Source organism: Echinops telfairi, unplaced genomic scaffold (genome assembly GCF_000313985.2).
Source record: "Echinops telfairi isolate 266 unplaced genomic scaffold, ASM31398v2 ScPeMD7_7469;HRSCAF=8507_0, whole genome shotgun sequence".
NCBI lineage: Eukaryota > Metazoa > Chordata > Mammalia > Afrosoricida > Tenrecidae > Echinops > Echinops telfairi.
Window position 1 is genome coordinate 70,119,296 of NW_022111372.1, and position 21,317 is coordinate 70,140,612.

At 45.1% G+C, this 21,317-nt stretch overlaps 1 protein-coding gene across 1 annotated transcript in view; it reads left to right on the top strand.

Annotated features, from left to right (window-relative positions):
- The window catches only part of ATP10B (ATPase phospholipid transporting 10B (putative)), a 349,229-nt gene that overhangs the window by 289,945 nt on the left and 37,967 nt on the right, over positions 1-21,317 (top strand). The window contains exons 12-16 of the mRNA XM_004697118.2: positions 830-1,021; positions 3,364-3,964; positions 9,971-10,080; positions 12,261-12,387; positions 16,036-16,220. Coding sequence (XP_004697175.1) covers positions 830-1,021; positions 3,364-3,964; positions 9,971-10,080; positions 12,261-12,387; positions 16,036-16,220 — 1,215 coding nt within the window. The remainder of the gene's footprint in view (positions 1-829; positions 1,022-3,363; positions 3,965-9,970; positions 10,081-12,260; positions 12,388-16,035; positions 16,221-21,317) is intronic.

A 21,317-nucleotide genomic window follows, 5' to 3' on the forward strand; every position in this document is an offset into this window, starting at 1 on the left:
GCCTCAGAGTCAATCCGGGAGATTTGACAAACTATACCAATTTTGCTGGGCAGAACAGTTGTTGCCTTTTAGTTAGGGTAGAACCTGCCAGTCTCCACAGTCCCCACCACTCCTATATTATCCTCATCTGTGCTTTGGTCCATTCCTCCATTGTCCTTACCTGCCCAACTCCTGTGAGCATTTTGATTTCAAGACCCCGTGATTGTGGCTCAAAAGAAAGAGAATTCCGTGCTGGATAAGTTCTCATGGAAAGGAAGGGCTTTCCATGATTCCTGAAGTCTAGGTAGGCCTTCAGTAGTTAGCAGAGGACTCCCTCCACCCCCCCACCAAAAAAAGAAAGAAACTCAAATTATAGATGAATATAGATGTCAGATTGGATGTGATCATGCTAAAAAATAGATACTCCCAGAGGGTTTTTTTAAACCCAATGTAGAATAAGGAAGATGGGGTTTTAGAAACAATAGACTGGTCATGATACATATGGAAGGTTAGAAAATAAAGAGGTTAGGGGCAGCAGCATTGGGGTAGCAGTTGATACAGAAATCCAAGAATTGGACAAACAGGTTTGAGCCTAAGTGGGAGTTCCAAGAATAGGAGACAAATGGTGGGGAGACACTATGAGGGACCTGGTAACTGATGGCTAGGTAGGTTTGAGGCTGAGGGGGAAATCAAATAAGAATCTGAAATTCCAGGCCTTCTGGAAGCTGTACTAGATGCATGAGTGCCGGGAGGACTATATCATTCTTTCCTCTGCTATGCAAGGAACCTTCTGGAAAGCACCGTTCTTTCCAACGTTTTTAAAAATTCTCACCAAGCCTTTCTCTCCCAGGAAAAAGATGTGACTCCAGATAAAAGCTTACTGACCAAGGTGCAAGACGCTGCCCAGTGGCTGGAGACCTTGTCAAACACGAAGCCTGCCAATCCTTCCCTCTCAACCACCTCCTCCATTGCTGACTTCTTCCTGGCCCTGACCATCTGTAACTCGGTCATGGTCTCCACAACAACTGAGCCCAGGCAGAGGGTAAGGACTGATTTGGGTAAGGGGGAGAAGAACGGAGGCAGAGAAGTAGACTAGGGGGGGAGAGATAGGAGAGGAGCCCTGAACAGAGAGGCCATTTCAGTGTCACCATTTCATCAGTAGGAAATCTCAGAAAAGTCTTTAATCCTTTCTGAGCATCAGTTTCCTCATTTTAAAATAAATTAGATAAAATTAAATACCCATTAGATCACAGGCCAATGGGTAGCTTTCACATTCATCTCAAACCTGTCAGCAATGTTAATATTTCCTAGGCATTTGTTCTATGCCAGTCACCAAGTCAAACACGTCACCTGCATGTTTCATCTTCAGAACCCAACAAGGCTGTGAGTTATGTCCTTGGATTTAACAAGTGAATAAAGTAGGGCTCGGAGAACAGAAGAAACTTACCAAAGGATTGTATATGGCGAACCCTCTGTACCGTTCAATAAGGGTCTGTCATAATGTATGACACTGGTCTCTGCTTTCACATGTTGGTTGTGGTGAGTTGCCATTGAGTCAATCCCATGCTCATAGAGTCTCCACGACACAACAGACTGAAATACTGTCTGGCCCTTCAACATCGCCATAATCTTTTGCTGACTTTGAGAAACAGATCACCTGATCTTTCCTCCTAGTCCTTCTTAGTCTGAACACTCTATTGAAGCCTATTCAGCATTACAGCAACACATAAGCCTCCTGTGTGACTCTGGGTTGACTAGAGAAACAAATTCATAGACACTCATATGTATATAAGAAAGAGGTTTATATAAAAGAGTAATTGTATTTTAAGGAAACATCCCAGCCCAGTCCGGATCAAGTTGATAAGTCCGATATTAGCCCATATGTCTGATACCAATCTATAAATTCATCTTCAGACTAATGCAACATAAGCAATTATGCTGAATGCAGGAAGATCACAGGCCAATGTGTAAACTGTCTTGTGGATCCAGTGGTACTAGAAGCATCTCAGCACTGGTGTGGGTCTCCATGTGGCTCCTCCAACTCCAGGGCTCTGGTTCTATCAGCATAGCTCCCTGTGGCTTGTCAACAGGGCTGTCTTGCAGGAAGAGTGTGTATCTGGCCTCCAGTGAGCTATATATATCTGCTTGCAACTCCCAAATGAGGTCATCAAGCTGCGACCTGACTGACAGGCTAGACTCCACACCTTCGCAAGTTGACAGGAGATTACATAACTGCCACACCTCCACAGACAGACAGTTGATATCTGTGCATGAGGTGTATTGTCTAGAAATCAAACCCAGGTCTCCCAAATAAAGGCAAGAATTCTACCAATGAACTACCAATGTCCCCATCTGCTTAAAAAAAAAAGTTTCATTTTTTACTGCTGTTAAGAATATACTCAGCAGAACATAGTCCGCCTCAGCAATTTCTACATGTACAGGTCAATAACACCTATCCGTTTTTATGCATCACCATTTATGATGTACTGCGAAGGGAGGTAACGGCAGCACTTTGGGTTGTTTTTAGTACTGAAGGTTGATTTGTTCTTTGTCTACACACACTCACCCAAGCTCCCTTGTGAGTCATTGATAAGAATACTTGATAGTAAAACCTATGACTAGGAACCCAAGAAAAGAAGGTTCACTTGGGCCCCAAATCAGAAATACCCCTTACTAAGGCCAAGCGCCCACCCATTCTGAAATTTTCAGCCTCAGAAGACTTGCCAAGTTATCAGAAGCCTTCAGGAGGTTTGGGGAGGCAGAAAGCATGGTCTGAGAAATTAACTATAGTTCTGAGACAGGAAGAACATTCTTGGATGATCGGATATCCAACTCCCAGTACTCAAGTTGAGGGATGGCAAGGCAGTGGGTGGGTGGGTGGGTGGAGCTTGGTCTTAGCTGGCTGGAAGGTCAGTGAGAAAAGAGGTGAGCTCTGGAGTTAAGCAGACCGAATTTGGGTTTCGACTCCACTGTTCAGACACTATGTGATAATGACCAATTTTCTGAACTTCTTGGTGTATGGGCTTCCTTCTGGAAGAGTTGGAAAACCAGACCTTGCCCACAGAGATAAAGCAGATGCCCAGGGCTGAGGAATCTGGCGTTTGTCTTCTTTTGTTCTTTCTTCGTGATCACCCTGCAGCGGTTAAAGATGGAGACAAGGAGCACGGACAACCTCTGAAGACCAGGGCTGGAAGGAAACGTCTGACCTAACCCCTTCATTTTACCATGGGTAAACTGAGACCCACATGGGAGGAGCCTCCTGACAATCAGAGAAATCACTATTCATGACCTGAAATTTTTCTCTCATCTTTTACTGTGAGTGAGAGCGTTTGGTACTTTTTCCAACACCAACAGTAATGTTCTTCTGTTCTTCTTTGACTCAAGGTCACCATGTCAACCTCAACCAAGGTTCTGGGAATGTCCCTGGAGAAGCTGCAGCAACTCTTCCAGAGGTTGAAGCTGTCAAACCTCAGCCACTCGTTCTCGTCCACGGCACCCTTTGACACAGACCTGGAGGAGAGTGTGGGAACCAACATGCCCACCACGGACTCAGAGGAGAGGGACGATGCATCTGTGTGTAGTGGGGGCTACTCCACCGATGGCGGCTACCGGAGCAGCACATGGGACCAGGGAGACATGCTGGGATCTGCAGAAGGCCCTCCACTGGAGGAGGCACTGGAGACCCCGGCCCTGGGCTTGGCTAGTTCTGACCTCTGCTACGAGGCCGAGAGCCCTGACGAGGCAGCCCTGGTGCATGCTGCGCGCGCCTACAGGTTCACGCTGGTGTCCCGCACACCAGAGCAGGTGACTGTGCGCCTGCCGCAGGGCACCTGCCTCACGTTCGACCTTCTCTGCACCCTGGGCTTTGACTCTGTCAGAAAGAGGATGTCCGTAGTTGTGAGGCACCCACTGACCGGCGAGATCATAGTCTACACCAAGGGTGCCGACACAGCCATCATGGACCTGCTGGAAGACCCGGCCTGCGGTAAGTCTCACCTCACACTGAGGTGCAAGAACCAAGGACTCTGGTCATTTAGAAGGCAGTGGGGAATGGTCCTTAGGTGCTCACATCACAATGTCACCTGGTCAGCAGGTGTGTTAGTCTGGGCAGACTAGAGAAACAAATCCATGGACACACATATGTGTATAAGAAAGAGATTTATGTATAAGAGGAATTGAACATTGAGAAAACATTTGAACCCAGTCCAGTCCAAGGCCATAAGTCTGATATTAGCCCATATGTCTGATACCAATCTATAAAGTCCTCTTCAGACTCTCGAAACACATGCAATGACGCCAAATGCAGGATGCTCACAAGCCAGTGGGTAGAAAGTCTTTGGATCCAGTGTCATTGGAAACATCTCAGTGCTGGCAGGGGTCTCTCGGTGGCTTCTCCAGCTTCCGAGGTCTGTTTTTGTCCATGTGGCTTGCCTTCTGCAACGTCTTCCAGGAAGTGGCAGAGAGAGAAGTGTCTTCCTCCTCCAAGGAGGAAGCACCAGATTTCCCAGGAGAAGGCCATGCCCACAGAAGTCTCATTGGCTATCTCCAGATTGACAGCCTAGACTTCACCCCTACACTCTGAATCCTTAAATTGACACCAGATTAGGTGACTGACACAGCAGGCCTACAAGATGCCTTCCTCAAAGCAAGTTCCATAGTCAAACGGACACACTGCATTCAGCATCTCCTCCCTCTGGGGACCCCAGTACACATGACCCTATGTAAGGCTCTGGGCCATCTTCAATTCACCCCAGTTCACCAAAACCAAACAATGAAAATGACTCTGTGGTTCAGGATCTGTTCATGAGGCACTACTACGGGAACCTTCCAAAAACTCCCTATCCCCGACTCAGTTCCAACTCATAATGACCCGATAGGCCAAAATAGAACGGCCCTTGGGTTTCTAGGACTGTAACTCTTTAAGGGAGTTGAGAGCCTCATCTTTCTCCCAAAGAGCAGCTGATGGTTTCGATAGGCTGACCTTGTGGTTAGCAGCCCAATACGTAACCTACTATGCCATAGGGGCTCCTATTTATTCACCCCTCTAGTTTTTCAACTTCATTTGATTAGATTATCTATCTCCACACATTGTGTGTGTGTGTGTGTGTGTGTGTGTGTGTGAGAGAGAGTGTGTGTGTAGGACACACATTACACTACCGTAGGTCAGGGTCAGCAAATGTTTGAGATGGAAGAGCCAGTTCTTTTTTAATTTTTTTAATCATTTTATTGCAGGCTCATACAACTCTTATCACAATCCATACATACAACCATTGTGTCAAACACATTTGTACATCTGTTACCATCATAATTCTCAAAATATTTTCTTTCTACTTGAGCCCTTCATATCAGCTCCTCATTTTTCTCCTCCCTCCCCCGCCCTCCCTCACGAATCCTTGATAATTTATAAACTACTATTATTTTTCCATGGGAAAAACACACTGTCTGATGTCTCCTTAACCCACTTTTCTGTTGTCCGTCCCCCAGGGAGGGGGATTATATGTAGATCATTGTGATCAGTCCTGCTTTCTACCCCACCTTTCCCTTACCCTCCTGGTATACTCTCATTATTGGTCCTGAGGGGTTTCTGTCCTGGGTTCCCTGTGTTTCCAGTTCCTGTCTGTACTAGTGTACATCCTCTAGTCTAGCCAGATTTGTAAGGTGGAATTGGGATCATGATAGTGGGGGGGGGGGGTGGCGGGGGAGGAAGCATTAGAGAACTAGAGGAAAGTTGTATGTTTCATCGTTGCTATACTGCACCCTGACTGGCTCGTCTCCTCCTCACGACCCTTCTGTAAGGGGATGTCCAGTTACCTACAAATGGGCTTTGGGTCTCCACTCTGCTGATTTTTTGTTCTTTGATGCCTGATACCCAGTCCTATCAACACCTCGTGATCACACAAGCTGGTGTGCTTCTTCCATGTGGGCTTTGTTGCTGCTTCTCAGCTAGATGGCCGCTTGTATATCTTCAAGCCTTTAAGACCCAGATGCTATGTCTTTTGATAGCCTGGCACTATCAGCTTTCTTCACCACATTTTCTTATGCACTCACTTTGTGGAAGAGCCCGTTCTATCCCTCATAACAATTTTAAATTTTTTCAAGAACCATAAAAATAAATTTTACAGACAAATGAAATCACCAGTATCTGGCAATTAAACCATGATTAGTTTCATTTTCAGTTTTATGTCAAAGCTTCATGTAGGTACCAGAAGAGCTGTGGTGAGTTTGAGAATAGCAGTGTGCCAACCCTGCCGTAGGTGCACACCTTGGGTAGTAAAAATGGTTAAAATGCTGAAATGTAAACCAAAAAGACAGAGGTTTAAGTCCTTCTGGAGGTGCCTTGGAAGAAAGATCTCCTGGACTGCTTCCAAAACGTCCGCCATTGTAAACCCTATGGCGTTCCAGTTCTATGCTGGTACACATGGGATCATCATACAATCCCATGGTGGCGTTGTGTTTATTCGAGTTTTTGTGTTGTTTTTGCATGTTTTGTTTTGTTTGTTTTTGAGAAGACACTGTGGAGTTCTCTCCCTTCCTCCCTCCCTCCATAGAAAAAGAGAGACTAACGGGAACCCAGAGAAGGTAGTAACTTAGGAGAGGTCACACAGCAAACTGGTGGGAGATCCCAGGCCCAGATTTTCTGAATGCCAATTCAGAGCCCTTTCCATCCTGCCAGGATTCTGAGCCGGGTTCAGTACACTCTGGGAAGCCTCAGGTGTTCCTCTTGTCATCCTCTTCCCCAGCCATCCCAAAACATATTTTCATAAACTTGCGCTGAGCCAGAAAAATGCTCCAAAGTTCCTATATATCAGTGTCCAATTTTGGAGCAGTATGAATTAGTGTGCAGCCGTTTCCTGATTGCTAACAAGAAGAAGACAGTTATGGGGCTATGATTCTCCCAGGATAGTAGATGCTGGCCAAGCTTTAGAATTGCCCAGGCAGCCCTGTGCCTCCTGCATTATCAGCTGTGGATCAGGGCCAAGCAGTTCATGGGGATGGATGAGTGTTCAGAATGAGGAGGGAGCTAATTAGGCCTCTTCCTCCCCAGACTCTGGCAGACAAGTGAATTCAGTGCTCTGAGGCAAGGGAACGAGGGTGCTACCCCTGGCCAGCAGCCATCCAAGCTGCCCTGGAGACGTCTCTTTATTTGTTCCTTACCGGGTTCCAAACTGGAGTCGAGATGCTTCCAATAAAAGGCATATATTCAATGTTGTTATAGGAATTAAGAACAAAGCTTTGAAAAGGGAGAGATAAAATAACCCCAGGTTCGGCCTCAAACATACAACTAGACTCTGCAGTTCCTGGCTGCCTGAGCAAAAAGGTCAACCTACATGCTCATGAGTGGAAGACGAGGGATTAATCTCAAGAGCTTGCAGCTATGGGAAATAAAATATAAAACAGTGCTCAATACACCTATGGGAAGATGGAGGCTGTGCTTCAAAAATCAAAGAAACTGTTGTTGTGGTGGTGGTGGTTGCCGTTGCTGTTAGATGTCCTTGAGTTGGCTACAACGCGTAGTGGCTGTTTGTACAACAAAACCGAACACTGCCTGCACCACCCTCTCACTGGTCCTTCTGTTTGAGCCTATTATTTCGGCCACTGTCAATCCGTCTTGTCAAGGGTCTTCCTCTTTTTCGCTCCTCTTCTGCTTTCCCAAAAAGTTCTTTTCCAGGAACTGGTCTCTCCTGGTAACATGTTCAAATTACATGAGATGAAGGCTCACCAAAAAAACAGTAGCACCTGAAAAATAAGAAAATGATCTTTAAAAGAATGTAAATATGGTATTAAAGCACCTTGGTGTGTTATGGCAGGGAAAAGCAGAGCTTTGTTGGACGTCCTTGTTGTTTTGCGTTCCTAAGGCTGCTGTAACAAGTTAGGACTGGCCAGCTAATCCTGATGGAGATTCATTGTCTGGGCGTTCTGGAGCCTGCGAGTCCAGAATCAGAGTGTCCGTCGTGTTGATTTCTTCTGGGCGCTTTGAAAAGGAACTGGTTCCATTTGTCTTTCCCAACGTCTGGTTGCAGTCAGCAGTCATGGGCATTCCTTCTCGCCCTAACCTTGGCTCAGACTTCATGCAGCTCTCTTCCCTGGTGCCTGTGATACATCTTCTCTAAGGACGCTATTCATATTGGATTAGGACCCACCATGCTCCACATTACCCCATGTTAACCTGACCGGTAACATCTACAAAGATCCAGTTTCCAAACAATGTCACATTCACAGGTAGGGACTCAGGACTTCAACAATATCTTTTAGGGAAACACAATTTAATCCAGAACACTCCTCTTTTTTATTAACTTTTTTGTTATGAACTAGTTTGGAACCTGTGAGGAACAAGTAATTAGGTGATTAGAGCAGATCAGTTTTCCATTCAACAATTCATACACATTGTATGTCGTGTAATAACAATCCCTACAGTGTAACATCACCTATCTCACTTCTTCCTGTGACTCCTATTTTCATTCCTCCTTTTTTCTTAACCCTTCTGAACTTTGTCCTTGGGTAAATCCTGCCGTCTGAATCTCAAATGACTGGTAGTTTGAAATTGTGCACCCCTCCCTAGTGTGACTGTGGGGGGGGGGGGTGTGCCTGAAAATGGAGGCATTGAGGGGAGTTCAGTTCCAGATCTGAAAGACAACTACAAGCCATGGTCTTGGGGGGCTACCAGTCTCTATCCAGCCAATAGACCTGGTCTTTTCTATAATTTTAAATTTTATTCCACAAGTTTTTCCCACTCTATCCAAGATCACCCCTTTCGAAGTTGGTAATGGCAGCAGAGGCGGAGTCAGTTTGTCGTGGCCTCGGGGTCAGGAAGACCGATATTCGCATGGTCTCTTGGACGAATTGGTCCATTGGATGAATTGTCCCCATGTGCCTTTAATGTGCCTCCGCCCCTCTTTCTTCTGGACAACTAGAGATCAGCAGTCGCACCTTAGGTGGCTGGTCTTCAGCTTTTAGGGTCCCAAGGGCTACTGACCAAAGTAGATTATAGAACATTCTTTAAATAATACTTATTGTTAAGAGTTGTATTTTCAATTTTGAATTACATAGAAGGGTCAAGGAAGTACACAAAATCTGTTCACTGCTTAAAAAAAAACCAAAAGAACCTAGATCCATCCTGGTTCAGGATTTTAGAACCTTTTCAAGCTAAGCTTTCCAAAGCACTATTATCGATTGATGTTTGTGATGTCACTGGTGAGAAAAGCAATGAGTGGTATCCGTTCTGCTCAACACTAGCCAGTCTGATTTAAAATTCTGATTACTTAATAATAGAAGGAGTGGAATATCAAGAGAAAGAAACATGAGGTAGGACTGCATAAAGAGAATTTTAAGCAACACGTGTTTTTCATTCTAAATTTAAAGAAATTATGTCTTTTTCTTTTCGAAGATTACTTCTTGCATAGAGAGAAAACCTAACTTAGCAAGCCCAATGTAGTAACGAATTTAGTTAATAAGATCCAGAGGTGTCGACGTTTGGAAGCCTAACTTGATACAAGGGTTGAAGTAGATGACAGTAAAGATGATGCGTGGCATGTCCAAGACCTTGGAGACAGTTTCCAAAATCGGTTGCCCTTCAGGGTGTCTCCATGGAAAGCACCAAGATCACTTACTAGAATCACACATTGGGGCCTCTCCAAGGAGGTTCTGAGTCAATTGGGCTGGAATTAGACCTGGGAATCTCTAGTATTTGTTGACATTTCCCAGGTAACTGATGAAAACACGTGTTTGGGAGCATCACCTACCTCCCTTAAATAGCACTTTTCTCAGCCAGGCTACTGATGGGCTATAATAAACAGTGACCTTAAAGACGCTGGGAGTATCACTGTCCAGGGCATCTTCACGGTCAGAAGAGCTTTTTGTGTCTCCGGGTGGGCTGTTGGCAGTCCTTCTCCTTGGAAGGATTTCTGATCATCGGAGAAGACTGTAGGTGCTGAAAACAGAAATCTCCAAGCCTTTGTATGTAACCTGATGGAGGCCAATGGTTATTTGACAGTGACTGACACTGATGTGGAAAAGAAGCTGAGGAAAATACATGCCAAGACCCAGAAGCATCTAGACTTATATGCAAGAGATGGCCTCCGTACGCTGTGCATCGCCAAGAAGGTAAGGGAAGGTCCCTCCATGAACCCTTGGAAGATCATTAACAGCTAAGGCACTGTTCTGTCCTTTGTCCTCTCTGCCTTCTCCAAGAGTAGCTACTCAGTTTCCACAGAGGCCCCTGACCTCAGTAACTTGGCCAGGGCAGAATGCTGAATGGTGAAATCGCATTATCAACACAACTCGATCATTTCCTGCTGCTTATTGTATCTGTAAATATTAGGCAACTCATAAAATGATTCTTTAATGTTTGATTTTGACCTCCATAGAATCTTTTTTAAATTTTCATTATTTTTCCTAGACTTCAATTTTAGAGGTTTTTATGCGATCTCATAAAAATCTAGATTTCTGAATTCTCAGGAATGTGGAGGGGCTGACAAGTGGGGCCTCTATTACTGAAGAGCAAGGATCAGCTCGAGGCCGTGGTGTAGATGTAGATTGCCCATCTCTTCCCCTCATGCCTTGGACCTTGCAGCCCTTGCAAAGGAGACATGCAAAGAGGGCTGTGAACCACACCGCAGGGGCATCAAATGAGGTACCTAAAAGCTAGTGGGAGATCTAAGATAGCTAGAAATGTTTTCTCCTCTGTAAATCCCCAACGCCCCCCCACCATTTCTTTTATGGTACTTAGTGCCATCTGGAGTTTAAAGTTTATGCCCAGACCCACCTATGTACAAGTCCAAGTCTTACCACTAATCAGATGTGTGTGACCTTGGGAAGTTTCTTCACCTCTCTGAGTTTTGGAACTTATTTGTAAAATAATGGAAGCAGTCCCTAGCCCATACTGTTGTCATAGAGACTAAGTAAGATACCATGTACAGTACCTGGTATAGCTCCCTACTCTATAAATTATAATCATACACTTTCTAAAACCATTATTTGAGCATATTTCATCTCCCCTGACAGACTTTGAGGAGCCGTAGTGGGGCAGTGAGTTTAGTGTTGGGCTACTAATGAGAGAGTCAGCAGTTCAAATCCACCTTCCGCAAGAGAAAGATGGGGCAGTCAGCATCTACAAAAAAAAAAAAAAGGTACAGCTCAGAAACCCTAAAGAACAATTCTACCCAAAAAATCTCAATGCCATCAAGTCACTTTTGACCCATAGTGCCCCTACATAACAGGGCAGAACTGCCCCTGAAGGTTTCCCCAACTATAACTCTTTATGGGAGTACAAAGCTTCGTCTTTCTCCCAAGGAGCAGCTGGTAGTTTTGAATTGCAGACCTTACAGTTGGCAGCCCAATGTATAACCACTATGTTATATAGGGCTCCCTTGACTCAACAACCCTGAGTCAATTTTGTGACTTTGGTTTTAGCTTTGGATAGACAGTGAATTTCTCACTGGCAAAAAGCCTACCTATGTCCCCTCACCATTCCCTATATCGCCAGACCCAGAGGTGCATGTAATAAATATTTGGTTCTGCGATAAAAGGATCACCCATGCCAGGATGGGGAGTGGGCATAAGATGCTGTCACAGGGGTCTGAAAGGACTATGGGACTCTGAGGGAAGATGCTGTGACCTTACCTGGGTACTTCCAGTTACTGGGCAACTGTGCCTGCACAGTAACCTGCCCAGCAGAGTGGTCTACTAGACGATGCACGAACCGCCTGCTGCTGCCCTTCCCGGCCTCTCTTCACCATACTTTCCGTCCTTCAGGTGGCTGTTAGGTTCAAGGGACAGAGGGAAAGCCAAGTCCATGGAAGCTTCACAGCCTTTGCATTGATACAATGACAAGTGCTTTCCCCCATGTCACCTCATCGAAGAGCTTTGAACATCTGCGTGAAAGGAGACCTCCCAAAGCTATCCCTCCACCCTGCCACATGATACCATATCACCCTTTTTATTTTCTTGATAGGAATTCTGTTCTTTTAAAATATTTACTTGACCGATGTCACTCTCCCTCCACCAGCATACTAGCCCAGGCATGCAGGGACCGTGTTTGTCTTGAACACTGCTGTGTCTCCAGTGCCCAGGGCACAATAGGGGCTCAACAGATGCCTGGTGATAATGGAACACAAAGATCAATGCTTCATTGATTTCTACATGCTAAGAGGAAAAGACATTGAGGAGAAAATCCATCTAATTGTGTAGGGAAGCTGAAACAGGCCTACAGGAGGTGGGCAGGAGAGGAGGTGTCTGTTCCCACACCCACCCCAGTTAGTGACCCAGCCTTTTCCCGTCTGCAGGTGCTGAGCGAAGAAGACTTCCGGCGGTGGGCCAATTTCCGGCGTGAGGCAGAGGCATCCCTGGACAACCGAGAGGAGCTTCTAATGGAAACGACTCAGCATCTGGAGAATCAACTCACCTTGCTCGGTAGCTAAAAATAAGCCATCATTAAATGAAAGGAGGAATACTGCAAGTTGGAAAGGGAGCTCTTGGCCCTGATTCTGACGCTGCTGCAAATATGTCTCAATTAGAAGGCTTCCCCGGGGTGCCCTTCCAGGTACTTGGTACAAAATGGATGTGCCAAAACTCAACTCAGACTCCCACACAGCTCCGCAAAATGCACCCCTCGGGAACAATTCTGCACACCCTGCTGGCAGACGCCAATGAGATTGGCGCCTCCAACTGCAACACATGCCTTCCGTGCTTTCAATGTTTACTGAGCACCTACTATGTGCCAAGTAACACTAAGTTTTGAAACTGCAGTGGAAGCTACAGCGCAAGCGCCCCTTCCCTCCCAGAGCCCGGAGTTTAGTGAGGAAACCTGATGATTAAGCATAGAATTGGAGCAGAGTGTGATTAGCGGCAGGCTGAAGGGTGTACCCGGTAGTGGGAGTACCTAGTAGGGGGTGTCAGTGTTGCTTTGTGGCTGGGGAGTCCTAGAAAGATCAGGAACTGAAAGGTAGAGGGCAGGCAAAGACGGAGAGTGTTCCAGGCAGAGGGAAGGACAGAAGCAGAGGCCTGGAGATGGGATCGCAGAGCAAAGCAAAGCCAAGCAACCTCACTACCACCCAGTTGATTCTAACTGGTAGCCACCCTGTAGGACAGGGGAGAGGCCCCTGTGGGTTTCTGAGGCTGTGATTCTTTACGGAAATAGAAAGCCCCATCTTTCTCTAGAGAGAGCGTAGGCGAGCTGAAAACTCAGAGAGGTCAACTGTGGCTGGCTCAGCGTGTGTGTGGTCCTGATGGGAGGTGAGAGAAGTAAGCAGGGCTCAGACTATGAACAACTGTGTAAATCAGAAACTACAGGTTTGAAGTGGGTAGAGGGTGGATATAGCGCCCAATGTGTGCTTTAGAATTGTTCCTCTGGCTGCTGCAGCATAGAAAATTTAACACTGACATGAAAGGGGGGAAATGAGAAGCACAGAGACCAGTTAAGAGAGATCACGTTTTCTTGGAGGAAAAGAATTGCCAAGAGGGGAAAGGGAGGCTCTATGTACCAGGGTTAGTCTCATAAATGTGATCTGGGCAAGACAAGGACACAAGCAGCACACACTAACCATGGGGCCATGTCGTGATCTTGCTGGGTGTCCAGGGACACATGCTTGCAACCCTCTGAGCCCTAGTTTCTCTCCTGGGTCAATTACACTCCTCTAAACTGACCAGGCCATGGGGCAAAGGAGAGAGCCCAGGATGCTGTCAAATGATGGTGATGCCTTTACATCTAAAAGGTGGCAACAAGATTTTGAAGCCCAGGTGGCAAGTTGTTGGTGCTTTGAGCTGCCAGCCCCACCTCACAGTGATCCCATGCACAAGAGAACAAAACGCTGCCCGGCCCTAAGCTGTCCCCATGATTGGTTGTGTGTCAGACAATGTGGCGATCCCTCAGGCTTTCATGGGCTGGTTTCAGAAACAGACTTCCAGGCCTTATCTTCCTAATTCATCTTAGACTGGAAGCTCCACTAACACCTGTTAAACCTCATAGCAACACACCCCATTTCTGCTGACGGATGAGCTGTGGCTGTGCACGAGGTGCACTGGCTGGGACTTGAACCTGGGTCTCCACATAGAAGGCAAAAATTCTACCGCTGATCCCACAACTCTTCTTAGGTGCCAAATGGGTAGAAAAGATGGCTTCCCAACACGTTTGGCCTTTTTGGGGCCGGTGTTTTGGCTGCTGGACCCTTTGCTTGCTGCCTCATCAAGGCCCCGTTAAAACTGACCGCAAAATTTATCTTACCAAGGACCCGAGGTGGCTCGACCAGACAGCCCCATCCCCCGCAGGAGGTCCCACAGCGGCTCATGATCCTCCTCTGCCTTCCTGGAGGAGGCTTTGGCTTCGTGCAGAGCCTGGTCTCCGTGAGGGAGTAGTGTTCCGCAGCTAGTTCTGCGTGAAAGAGAACCTGTCAGGACCTGCCGACTTCCCCTGGCTGGAAAAGATGTTCACAACCTTCCTGTTTCATTTTCTCTTTCACACAAATAAATGTGTTTTTCCTCCTCTCTGCCTCATTCTGCCTCACTTTAATATACATCAGCTTCAGAATCTCACCTTCCAGGCTAACCCTTGGAGAAGAAAATAGGAGGATGGCGCCATCACTTTTCCTGGGGTTGTTTACCTGCACATTTGGACCTGAAATACAAAACAGGAGCATTTCAGAGAAAAGAGGTTATTTGTCTCCCTCAAGGTGGTTTGGTAAGGAAAAGCCTGGGGCTGGCATGAGATTTCATCTCACCATCAAGAAACTACCCTGCTATTTAAAAAGCTGCATAACGTTCACACCAAGTCCCTGACTATGAAATTATCTTTTCAGTATGCACCCAGTGTAACTGCTTGGCCAACCTATTGTCACTCCACATTATTAAGAGAAATGAAATGCCTTGCTCCTTTCCAGAATGAAATGAGTAGCCATTAGTCTGTGGTCTGAAATGAGCCTCAATTTAAATGCAGATTTATTTTTACTTAATCGCTTAGCAACTATGTATTACCAAAAAAGAAAACTCCCCATCGAGTCGATTCTGACTTACGACAACCCTGTAGAATAGAGCAGAATACTCTATAGGGTTTCAGACTCTCACCTTGCCAGAAGAAAAGTGACATGGTTCAAACTACCAACTTGTCAGTTACCAGACAAGTGCTTAAACCACTGTGCTACCAGGGCTCATCAAACACTGCAGTACTTGGGTGTACATTTATGAGGGTTAGTGCAAAGCTTGAGATCACTCATTAAAAATAAGGACCCTGCATGTTAACTCCCTCCAGGATTATTAACAAAAGCATGGGTCCATGTTCATGTTGCTATGCAACAGATGCAGAGCAAAATTCTCAATCTCTCCATTTTTCTTCTCTGCAACTGATAATGTCCAGCCACTCTGCTAGAAAAAGATGAGGCCATCTGTTCTCCCCAAACTGTGCAGCCTCAGGAAACCTACATGCGCTGGAATCAAATTGCAGCAACTCGGTGGGTTTGGTCCAGGCCACTATCTCCCTGGACTCTGTCGCAGGCTCCGAACTAACTGTTCCCTTACCTCCCACCCTGCTTCCCCCAATCCCCAATCCATTTCCTGAAGTAATCTTTTGTAAACTCAAAACTGAGCCTGTCACTCTCCAACTTAACACCTCTATTAGCTTTCTTTGATACTAAATATAAGCTAACCCCCTCAGTCTCCTGACAAGACTCTGCGTGACCCAGCCCTGGCCTCCCTCTTGGATTCTCTTTCATTCCACTCTACCTCCAGGTCTATACGCATGCTGATCCCCTTCTCTGGAATCTTCTTCCTCCTCCCCTCTTTGCTTGATCTAGCATGTCAGAATTTCAATGATACTTCCTCAGCAAGGCCCTTGCTAACCTTCCAGAGGAAGCCCAGTTCTCCTGTAGACAAGTTCATGTAGCTCAGTTATAAAACCTTTCTCAACAAGCCTTCAAGGCTGGAGATGGTAGGGACCAACTTGATTGCTCAGCACAGCCCAGACCTGGGATGATATTTAATAACCATTGCCTGACTTGAAAGGGCCTTAGGGAAATTAAGCTGCTACTCTTTGACCATGACTGTGAGCACTGGTGTCTTTGGTCACTCTAGGAGCCACTGGGATTGAAGACCGGCTGCAAGAAGGAGTTCCAGATACGATCGCTGCTCTGCGGGAAGCTGGGATCCAGATCTGGGTCTTGACTGGAGATAAGCAGGAGACAGCAGTCAACATCGCCTATTCGTGCAAACTGTTAGATCAGACCGACACCGTTTACACCATTAACACAGAGAATCAGGTGAGGCCAAACTGGGGACCAGATGCCCAAGTGCAGAACTGCCCATGGGCCAATAAGATTCAATCTAATTGGTGGGATTTAGGGACACACAGAATGTACCTCTTCCCTAAAATATCACTGAACACTGAAGCTGGGAGGACCCTAGAAGTCATCTCACTCCATCCCATAAATGGTTGAGTTTCTTTGTTCAATGGTATTTACACTTACTTGAACCCTGGTGGCAGAGTTGTTATGTTTTGGCTGCTAACTGCAAGGTCAGTAGTTCAAAAGTACCAGCTATTCCATGGGGGAGGGAAGGGGGGAATGAGGCTTTCTACTCCTATAAAGAGTTACAGTCTCAGAAACCTCCCAGGGCCATTCTCCCCTACCCTATAGGGTCACTGTGAGTCGGAATCAATTCAATGGCGATGAGTTTTTGGAGCCCTGTTTCATTAAAAATTCTCTATTCCCATCTTGGTCCAGTCTTCCCATTTAATAGATGAGGAAATTGAAGACCTCTGGCCCAAGGTCACCCTGCTAGTCTCTCCTACACAGAAGTCTAGAACTCTGTTCTCCTGAAAGGCCAGTGCTATTGGCATTATACCAGACTGACAGCTCACAGGACCTTGAATGCCAGTCTCTTACTGCTTTGCATTCATACCTCCACTGAAAATAGCCCCAATTAAATTGAGCTTATTCTGAGTTAAAATGTTCAGCTACACTGTGTCAAATTGGCTTGCCACAGAATAGAAATGTAAGGAAAACAATGCCTAACACCAGTGTGTTTTCATAAAAAGAGAGAGAGAGAGAAAGAAGCAAAGTTTTGAAACTTCAATTTCCAAACAGAACAGATCGTGGGTAGCAGAGATCAGGATTTGGAGAGAGGACTGTGTAAACTCTGCAGAAGCATATTTAAAGTTTTAATAAGATTTGGTGTCTGGGAGAAAAAAACTAATCTTACAATGGATACTACAGAAAAGTCAAGTCCTACCATCTTCTTGGCTGATAAGTATGGTAAGGAAGCCTTGAGATGTATTCTCTGAGTGGATCCCCCACACACTTGACTGCTAGCTGGAAATTGATCGCTCAAACATCCAACGGCACTTTGGGAAACAGGCTTGGCTACCTGCCTCCCAAAGACCCCAGCCTGGAAGCACCTGTGGAGCAGTCACCAGAGTTGGAATTGACTCAGTGACAAGTAACAGCACAATCAAAGGGAGCAGGTATCCAATCAGAACAGGATGGCAAGAAGGAAAGCACTGCATTGTGGGAGCTGGTGAGAGTCCTGGGGAACAGCACCGCGGAGAAAGGATGGAGAAGTGGAGGCCAGGGAAAGGCAGCACAAAAAGGAGGCAGGCAGGCTGCTGTCGTTTGTACTCATTAAGGTTGGTCCCTTCTCACTTTCACAGTTCACCAGAGGCTGATCTGAGCCAGAATAGAAGCTTGGGGAGGTTTCTATTTGATTTTCATTCCATGAAGCAACTACATACACACATATTTAAAACAATAAAATGGCATGTATACTATAAAAAAGACCTCAGACCTTCTAGATGAATTGGGAAAATCATCTACTTTTTTGTCAGGTGCACAGATTATGTGGTGATTAGCTTAAACCCCAATATATTTTCAATGTAAAGATAATCTGGGAGATATCTTTGACTTTAATACTATGCTTAGGAAAGAAAGTAATTTGCAGCTTGCTTGAGAACTTGATCCCTGTAATAATGTTGATGTCTGCCTGCCCCACAAGAAATGGAAACACGGTGTGTGGTGCTCATTTCCCTCCAGGTGACTTCTGAGGGAGGACAACTGAAAACCCAGTCACCAAGGGGTGAGGGGCAGGGGGAGCTTCCTTTGATTCTGTTCAGTGCACTGCCTTCCTGTAGGAAGCAGAAGAAGTTTGTTGGTTAATTAGCTAAAGGCACGTAAGGACCAGCTCTCTTAAAACCATTCAGGACCCTTCATGATCCTGTCTGGACACCCAGTGCTGCCCACACCACTGGGCTCATTAAAATTGTTCAGTTCCTTTTTCATCCCCATGTTTGGGTGGAAGCAGTAGACACATAAACATGCTAAGCTGGAAAGTAGGGTAATCCATTTCCAAACTTAGATTTATGTTCACTCCGGTTTCATATAGTTACACATATTCAATTACATACTGTCTTCTCCAAGGGTTTTAGTTTGCTCCATTCACTATTGCTTGGTTCTGGGCTACTGATTCTTTGTTATGTATATTAAAGCTATAATCCATTTATGAGACCAGTGTAGATCTTCAGCGTTCTCATCTACAAAATGAGGGGATTGCTAACCCATCACTGGAACTGCTGCTGCATGGTGGAGTTTTACAAGGGACTACAGTATCAGAAGGAGCCCGTGTGGGGCAGCAGTTAAGCACTAAACTACTAAAGGGTGACTGGATCCCACCAGCTGCTCCAAAGGTTGATAGTCTAGACACCCACATGGGGTGGTTGGGCTCTCTCCTCTTAGGGTCACTGTGAGTTAGAATCAACTCAATGATTCTAGTATTAGGAAATCAACGTAACAATATTAGTGTTATTTTTAACAACATTCATTGCTTTCTTTGGTTATTTTTCTGTTTCACTTTTATTTTTTTATTAAATACTTTTATTGGGGGCACTTTCATCTCTTATCACAATCCATACATTCAGCCACTGTCTCAAGCACATTTGTGCATATGTTGCCATCATCATTTTCAAATCATTTTCTTTCTTTTTGAGCCCTTGATATCAGCTCCTCATCTCCCCCTCCCTCTCCTCCTCTCCCTCCCTCATGAACCCTTGATAAGTTATAGATTATTATTTTCATATCTTATATCATGCTCTGTGACACTTCATCTACTTTTCTGTTGTACAACCCCTGGGAGGGGGTTATATGTTGATCCTTATGATCAATTCCCCCTTTCTTCCCCCACCTTCCCCTTATCCTCCAGATATCTCTGTTCTCATTGTTGGTCCTGAGGGGTTTATCTATCCTGGATTCCCTGTGTTGTGGACTCATATCTGTAGCAGTGTATATGTTCTGGTCTGGTCTGATTTGTAAGGTAGAATTGAGGTCATGATAGTGAGGGGAAGGAAGCATTAAAGAACTAGAGGAAAGCTGTATGTTTCATCAGTGCTATACTGCACCCTGACTTGCTTGTCTCTTCCTTGTGACCCTTCTGTAAGGGGATGTCCAATTGTCTACAGATGGGCATTGGGTCTCCACTCAATGCCCACCCCCACCCCCATTCACATTGGTGTATGATTTTGTTCTGGTTCTGATACCTGATCCCATCAACACCTCGTGCTCACACAGGCTTGTGTGCTTCTTGTGGGCTTTGTTTCTTCTGAGCTAGATGGCCGCTTGTGTATCTTCAAGCCTTTAAGACCCCAGACACTATATCTTTTGATACCCAGGCACTATCAGCTTTCTTCACCACATTTGCTTATGCATCCATTTTGTCTTCAGGGATCATGTCAGGAAAGTGAGCATCACAGAATGCCTTGTGTTGAAGAAATACTTGAGGCCCAATGTCCATCTGCTACCTTAATTCGTAACATATAGATATAAGTACATTTCTATGTCATTACATATAAATATATTTACATATGTACACGCCTGTTTTTAGATCTCTATAAATGTCCTTTGCCTCCTAGTTTTTTCCTCTATTTTCTTTTATTTTCCTCTTGTCCCACTATCATGTTCAGCCTTCATTCGGATTTAGTAATTCCTTGCTGTTACATTGCCCTTGATTAAGCCCCACTAGGCATCCTACGCCCTTCTCTACACTGATTTTAGTTCACTTGCTGTTCCCTTGCCGCTGGGTTGATTGGCTCCCCCCCTTCCTTTCTCCCACCTCCCCTTCTGCCATGCCCCCACTCCCAACCAGAACTATCAGTTGTTTTCATCTCCAAATTATTTATCCTGCCTATCTTATCTAGATAGACATGCAGAGACATTAATAAGCGCAAAACCCAGGCAAAGCCAAACAAAACAACAACCACAACAAAATAACAACAACAAAAAGAAAACCAATGACAAAAAAGAAGGGTAGAGGGAGAGTGGGTTGGAAAGAGGGAATTGATTACAAGGAACTATATGTGACCTCCTCCCTGAGGGATGGACAACAGAAAAGTGGGTGAAGGGAAACATCAGACAGGGCAAGATATATATCCGAAAAAGAAATTTTTAGCACTTCAGTAAAGAAAACAAGTCATCCCTTGCTGTGGATAAAATAGCAATGTAAAATGAAGGTCATATGAACCAAAATAACACTACTAACCTTGATATGACTGTTGCCTGTCTACTGGCTCTAGCTTGATTAAAAAGTGATGGTTAGGGAAGTTAATGAGGCATTAAGGATATATTTATAACTAAAACCAAGCTTTGTTTGTGACAGAGTCAAATGTAATGGAAAAGAATTGATAAAAGAAATAACTTCCTCACTGTCCTTCAAGGTTAAGACAGGGGTAGAAAAATCAATAAGAATTTTTTTCAAATCAATAACATTTTCATCATAGTCAGTTCTAACCTGGTAATGTCTTCTAACCAATACAACTAGAATACTCATGTCATGATTCCCAGTACTCTGCTTGAGGTAACTGGTTGACATTGAGTAGATTCCAACTCACGCCAATCCCATGTGCATCAGAGTGAACTATGCACCATTAGGTTTTCATTAGCTGCTTTTCTTAAAAAGTAGGTCACTGGGCTCTCGTCCAATACACTTCCAGGTGGACTAAACCTCCACACCTTCACTGGGCAGCCAAACAACATGCTGGTGGTTTGAACCACCTAAGGACTCAATCAGTGGATAAACTTGTGACGAGTGCATTTATTTGATTTTGCTTACTTTATTCTTGGGACTATACACAGCAATATACCAAATCAATAGTATCTACTTGCACCATTTATTAACAATGATTACATTCCACAAGTTTTCCAACCATTCTCACTTCTCTTTCTGCATTGTTTCTCCTCCATTCACATAAATTCACTTCCCCAGAAAGTTCATATCTCATCCTTCAGTTGCTATCGTCATTTTAATCTAATATAGATGGTTGTTAAGAAAGCACAATGCTCGAGGTAGACCTTGTTCACGAGCTAAGTTAGACTGTT